Below are 6,628 nucleotides of genomic sequence, written 5' to 3'. Positions count from 1 at the left end.
TAGACAGTGACTAAACCACTTCGTGGCCAAGTGGTTTAGTCACTGTCTATACAGGCTTGCCGACCAGGGTTCGATTCCCGGCCGGACACAAGCTCTTGTCTTTGAGTGATTTCGCATGGGGCTCTGATCCCGAGGTCGTTAAGAGAATCCAGACATTAATGTATCAAAAATATATATGGCTTATTTGAATATGAAAAACACGTCTAAATGTGCAAAATTTATCATATATATATATATATATATATATATATATATATATATATATATATATATATATATATATATATATATATATATATACATATGCATATATATCTATATATATATATATATATATATATATATATATATATATATATATATATATATATATATATATATATATATATATATATATATATATATATATATTTATATATATATTATCACGCCCGAAAGTATTTTCGTTCGTTCATTTATATATTTATCTATTTATTTATTTTTTTGCCCACGCAGTCGTATGTTTGCTGCTTGTTGGTAACTGGGTGTTGTTTGGTTGTTATTTATATTGCAGTCGTTAAGGAGGGTAGTTCTAATCCAACAATTTCTTCCTTTACATGATGACGTGGAAGCAGAGAGACTTCTTTTTCGGGAAAAGCCCAAGTTTGGGGTGAGTGATCCTCTGAACGCTAGAGAGGTTGGAATTGCCTCTGGGAGGTACTAATCTACTGAGAGCAGTGGATTCGCCTTGGATCTCTGCTATGGTGTGTAGCTGTTAGCGCCCTTTTTTCGACATCGACGCCTGTTTTTGAGTCTTCAACTCTTTATACCACTGTCACGCCCGTTTGATCATTCTTTCGCTGCTGATGCATGGATGTTTACCTTCGAAGAGCTGCTGTGATCGAGTGTTTTTATCAAGTTCTCGATACTAATCTTAGTCTTTATCTGGAGGATTACAACACCTTTTAATCTGCGACGGACACATTACGAACACGGGAGAGGATATCAGCCTTGAACAGCCCCTAAAGACAATTCAGATTTATCACCTGGTCCCTCATGTTTATTACTGCAACTGCAGCGCCGTTGATGATACTTTACAAGAAGTTAAGTATTGGTATTAGTAACTGTCCTCCATTTTTAGAACTGCAATTAACATTAACAACACTTCATTACAAAGGAGCATCAAGTTTACGCTGCAGTGACATGAAACTTACTTCGGTCCAAATATTATTTAATTATTTTCTTTTTCTTTTGTAAATAAATACTTATATTTCCTTTTTTTATCATACTCCCTCGTTGTCCTTTGCCATCATTGTTTATGAACTATAACTGGTTGTTAAAGGTACTTAAAGTTTTACAAAATACTATTGTTTTTTTTTATGTAACGGCTTTATGCAAATTAAAAAGAACCTGCTTTAACATAAAACGTTAATGTTATTAATTAAGTCGTGACATAAATTGGCGACCGTGACAGGATGGCAAAGGGTCAGTGAGGTAGTGTGAAAAAGTATAATTTTTTTCTTTCTCTCTTTACGGGAAACTTTTAATAGTTCATTGTGTTAAGTAGCATTTGCTTATTTTCACAAGATGTCAACTTTAAGCGAGTTAACTGCCATAGGTAAGGAACTTGGACTGTTAGGATCTGACTTAGCATATTTCATAAAAGAGCAACAGGAGTCCGAATGCGCTAAACGAGCAGAGCAGAGAGACGCTGAAAGAGAGCAAATGGAAGAAGAAAAAGCAATATTGGCTGAAAAGAGAGCGCTTATGGAAGCTGATAAAGAAAGTCTTCAAAGTCCGATGAAACTTCTATGGGTGCTTCTGTGCCAGCTAAGTTCAGTGATAAGTGGGGAACTAAGCTAATTCCTAAGTTTAGCGAGTCAGATGTCGGAAAATTTTTCGTTGCTTTTGAGAAAGTAGCTCATCAATTAGCTTGGCCCAAGGAACTCTGGGCTGTATTAGTGCAATCTGCATTCTCTGGTAAGGCACAAGTAGTTTATGCTGCGTTAAGTGCAGAAGATTCCGGTGATTATGATATTGTGAAAAAAATGGTTTTAAATGCATACCAGCTAATCCCAGAAGCTTACCCGCAGAAATTCAGATCCTGGCGTAAAATGTTTAATCAAACATTTGTAGAATGGGCAGGCCAGAAAGCAGTTAAACTTGACGAGTGGTTGGCTGCAGAGGAGGCAAGTACATTTGCCGAGTTACGGGAACTGGTTCTGTTGGAGGATTTTAAAAATAACATTCCCAAAGACGTACGCATCCATATTGAAGAATTTAACATTGATAATGTGAATGAGGCAGCAAAGGCAGCAGACAGGTTTGTTTTGTCACAAAAGCATTATGGTAAGAAGAAAACTCATTGGGAAGCAGGTGTGGAAAAGGTGGAAGTAATAAAGGGTAGAGAAAGTCCTTCATCGCCTACGAGGGGTGCGAGGCAGGCCCGGGACATTGTTTGTTATAAGTGTGGTAAGAAGGGCCATGTTAAGTCACATTGTCCTGAAGTAACTAAGTCGGTTAAACCAGTTATGTTGATGGATTGTAGGTCAGTGCCGCCTGTGTCTTCTAGTCTTGAAGGAGAGGTGAGTGGGAGCATGCCTTATGGTAAGGAATTTGAAGACTTTGTCTTTAGAGGTATAGTGAAAGTTGGATCTGAGGCAACTGATGGTAATATCGTTGCATTGCTGTGGGATACTGGCTCGTGCCAGTCCTGCATTCTGGAAACCTCTCTCTCTAAAGATTTCTCACAGAAAGGTCAGGATTTTGTGTTGCTTGGGGGTTTCCCAGATACAGTAACATCTTGGCCTGTGGAAGAAGTTTATTTGGAATCTCTTTTGGTAACTGGTAGGTTGAAACTGGCTGTAGTTAGTGCATTGCCTGTGAGTGGTGTGGATTTGTTGATAGGCAATGATGTGATGCAAGGTAGTGGCACAGCCTGTGCATCAGAAGGTCGAAAGGGGGCTAGTGTGGTTAATGAACGTGTTATGGTAAATGTTAAACCTGTTGTTCCTGTAACCTGAGCCCAATCTAGAGAGGAAGTCAAAGGTGGAGAAGCTGACATAAATTTGGAAAACTGCTTCCAAACCAAAACTCAACCTAAGACAACGAAAGGTGAGTTCAAGCAGATAAAAAATCTTTCGTTAAAGTCTATGGTTAATATATCTGAAGACTTTCCTACAGATTTTAGTTGCACGTTTCCAGATAAGCAAACCCTAATTAGTGCTCAAAAAGAAGATCGCGAATTGAAAAGTATATATGAAGAAGCAGAACAGCTAAAGGAACAGGATGATTTAAGTGAAGCAAGTTATGTATTAAAGAATGATGTGTTATATAGATTGATTCGTCCAGTGACCGCATCTACTGATGAAGAGTGGAAGGTAAGGGAACAAATTGTAGTACCTAGTAAGTTTAGGCATTTTATTTTGCAAGAGGCTCATGAAAGTGAATGGGGTGGTCATTTAGGAATACGAAAAACACTGTCCAAAGTGAAAGATAATTTATTTTGGCCTTCTGTAAAGAAAGATGTAGTCAGACATTGTAAGTCATGTCATCAGTGCCAAATGGTTGGAAAACCCAACCAGAAAATTACTAAAGCGCCTTTAATTCCTATCCCAGCTGTTGAAGAACCATTCACGCAAATTGTTATTGACATTGTGGGTCCTTTACCCAAAACCCAAACAGGTTTTCAGTACATGTTAACTATAATGGACAGAACCACTAGATTTCCTGAGGTAATACCTGTTAGAGGCATTAAGAGTGGTATTGTAATTAAGCATCTCATGGACTTCTTTTCTCGTTATGGTTTGCCTCGAGAGATACAGTCGGATCAAGGTTCTAATTTCACTAGTAGGGAGTTCCAGGCTAAAATGAATGAACTTGGCATTAAACACAACTTGGCATCTTCATATCATCCTGAAAGTCAGGGAATACTTGAAAGATTTCACTCCACTCTGAAGAATGCTTTGACTAAGTATTGTTTAGACCATGTTGAGGAATGGGATAAAGACTTGCCTTTATTGCTTTTTGCTTTAAGATCAGCCCCTAGCGAATCTCTGGGTTTTTCTCCTTTTCAGATGGTCTATGGACACAATGTGAGAGGCCCTCTTGATTTATTAAGGGAACATTGGGAAGGGGGTAGTGGTAAAATGAATTCACTTGATTATATTTTGTCTTTCAAAGAGAAATTAAGGAGCATTTGGCAATGGGCCCAAAATAATCTCTCTACTTCGCAGGCTAAAATGAAAACTCATTATGATAGAAAGTCTCAAGTAAGGAATTTTGAAGCAGGAGAACAAGTACTAGTGTTACTTCCTATGCCAGGTCAGTTCAGAGCTCAGTTTGTAGGTCCAGCAGTGGTTAAGAAGAAACTGAATGATGTTGATTATTTGGTGGAAATTCCAGAGAGGAGGAAAAAGTATCAGTTGTGTCATATTAACATTATGAAGAAATATTTTTCCAGAGCTAACACTGTTAAATCTGTTTCAGCTGTTGTACCTAAAGAATGTAATGGACAAGAAGTGGAAAGCAAAGAATATGGATGGAATGGCGAAAACTCTAAAATTTTGTGTAACCCAGATAGTTTGTGTAAACATCTGAATGCTCAGGAAGCTACTGATGTTAAGGATTTATTCAAAGAACATCGGTCAATATTTAAGGACACTCCTGGTCTTGTGCGTAGTTTGCAACATGATGTGGAACTAAAGCCAAATGCCCAGCCAATTAGACAAGCCCCTTATAGGTTAAGTCCACAGAAAGCTGAAGCTGTGAGAAAGGAAGTCAGTTATATGCTGGAGAATGACTTGATAACACCAAGTAGCAGTCCTTGGAGTTCCCCAGTTGTATTAGTGAAAAAGGAAAATGGACAAGACAGGTTGTGTTTTGACTACAGGAAAGTAAACGACTTAACAGTTGCTGACAGTTTCCCTCTGCCTCGCATAGAAGATTGCATAGATAAGATTGGTAATGCCAAGTATATTAGTAAGTTAGACCTTTTAAAAGGTTACTGGCTGGTTCCTCTGACTGGAAATGCACGAGAAATATCAGCATTTATAACACCTGAAGGTTTATTCGAATGTAAAGTCATGCCCTTTGGCATGCGGAACGCAGCCAGTACCTTTCAGAGAATGATGTGGATGATCACGAATGGATTGAAGGGTTGTGTAGTTTATCTGGACGATATAATTATTTTCAGTGACAACTGGAAAGACCATGTCGATAGAATCAGGGCCTTATTTCGTGCAATTGCTGACGCTGGTTTGGTGGTAAACCTTTCTAAATGCGAATTTGGAAAGGCTGAAGTTATCTACCTAGGACATTACGTCGGACAAGGTAAAGTATTACCCAAGGAAAAGAACATTGAAGCTGTACTAGCTTTTCCCACTCCAAAAACTCGGAAAAATGTAAGGCAATTTGTTGGTCTCGCTGGTTACTATCGCAGGTTTGTCCCCAGTTTTTCTGAAATAGTAACTCCTTTAACTAATCTTTTAAGAGAGAAATCTAGATTCTTGTGGGACGATACATGTCAACGAGCCTTTGATAAATTAAAAGGCATTTTAAGCACCTACCCTATTTTGAAATCACCTGACTTTCAGAAGGGGTTCAAGTTAATGGTGGATGCCAGCGATCTCGGAGTAGGAGCAGTACTATTGCAAGACGATAGTGAAGGTATTGAACATCCTGTTTCATATTTTTCTAGGAAACCTAATGAGCATCAAAAGAAATATAGCACAATCGAAAAGGAAGCCTTAGCTTTAGTTTTAGCTCTACAACATTTTGAAATCTATGTAACATCTAGCGTTGATCCAATTGTTGTGTATTCAGATCACAACCCTTTAAAGGAACAAAAACAGAAGGCTCACTAATTGGAGTCTTATGCTTCAAGAATATAATTTGACTGTAAAACATGTGAAAGGGAAGGACAATGTCGTCGCTGATGCCCTCTCTAGAAATCTGTGATGTCTTTTCCACTTGGATTATTGGTTTGTTTTCGTATTTAGGCTATTTTATTTTTCTTCCTGCACTGTCTTTGGTGCAACATCTCGTTCTTTCATTACTGGTTTTTTGTTTGTGGAAGTGATAATTTACTGGTCTTGAGGCCATTTAACGTTGCCGTTAATTTTTTTTTTTTCAGTACATGTTGAGATATAAAATTGGTTGGAACTTTCATATGAGTTGTAAAAAAAAAAAATATATTTTTTTTTTACCTATTAGGTTGGGGGTATCACGCCCGAAAGTATTTTCGTTCGTTCATTTATATATTTATCTATTTATTTATTTTTTTGCCCACGCAGTCGTATGTTTGCTGCTTGTTGGTAACTGGGTGTTGTTTGGTTGTTATTTATTTTTCAGTCGTTAAGGAGGGTAGTTCTAATCCAACAATTTCTTCCTTTACATGATGACGTGGAAGCAGAGAGACTTCTTTTTCGGGAAAAGCCCAAGTTTGGGGTGAGTGATCCTCTGAACGCTAGAGAGGTTGGAATTGCCTCTGGGAGGTACTAATCTACTGAGAGCAGTGGATTCGCCTTGGATCGCTGCTATGGTGTGTAGCTGTTAGCGCCCTTTATTCGACATCGACGCCTGTTTTTGAGTCTTCAACTCTTTATACCACTGTCACGCCCGTTTGATCATTCTTTCGCTGCTGATGCAT

The 6,628-nt window shown here is 38.1% G+C and overlaps 2 protein-coding genes across 2 annotated transcripts; both read left to right on the top strand.

Annotated features, from left to right (window-relative positions):
* Positions 1-2,027: 2,027 nt before the first annotated feature.
* LOC137659780 (uncharacterized) lies at positions 2,028-3,002 on the top strand. Its single transcript, XM_068394581.1, has one exon. It carries the CDS (start codon positions 2,028-2,030, stop codon positions 3,000-3,002), a length of 975 nt encoding a protein of 324 aa, XP_068250682.1.
* Positions 3,003-3,131: 129 nt separating this feature from the next.
* On the top strand, positions 3,132-5,843 carry LOC137659779 (uncharacterized). Its single transcript, XM_068394580.1, has one exon. It carries the CDS (start codon positions 3,132-3,134, stop codon positions 5,841-5,843), a length of 2,712 nt encoding a protein of 903 aa, XP_068250681.1.
* Positions 5,844-6,628: the final 785 nt, after the last annotated feature.

This window comes from Palaemon carinicauda, chromosome 20 (genome assembly GCF_036898095.1).
Source record: "Palaemon carinicauda isolate YSFRI2023 chromosome 20, ASM3689809v2, whole genome shotgun sequence".
Classification (NCBI taxonomy): domain Eukaryota; kingdom Metazoa; phylum Arthropoda; class Malacostraca; order Decapoda; family Palaemonidae; genus Palaemon; species Palaemon carinicauda.
Note: the sequence above shows the minus strand (reverse complement) of the source record. Positions and strands in the feature narration are given on the sequence as shown.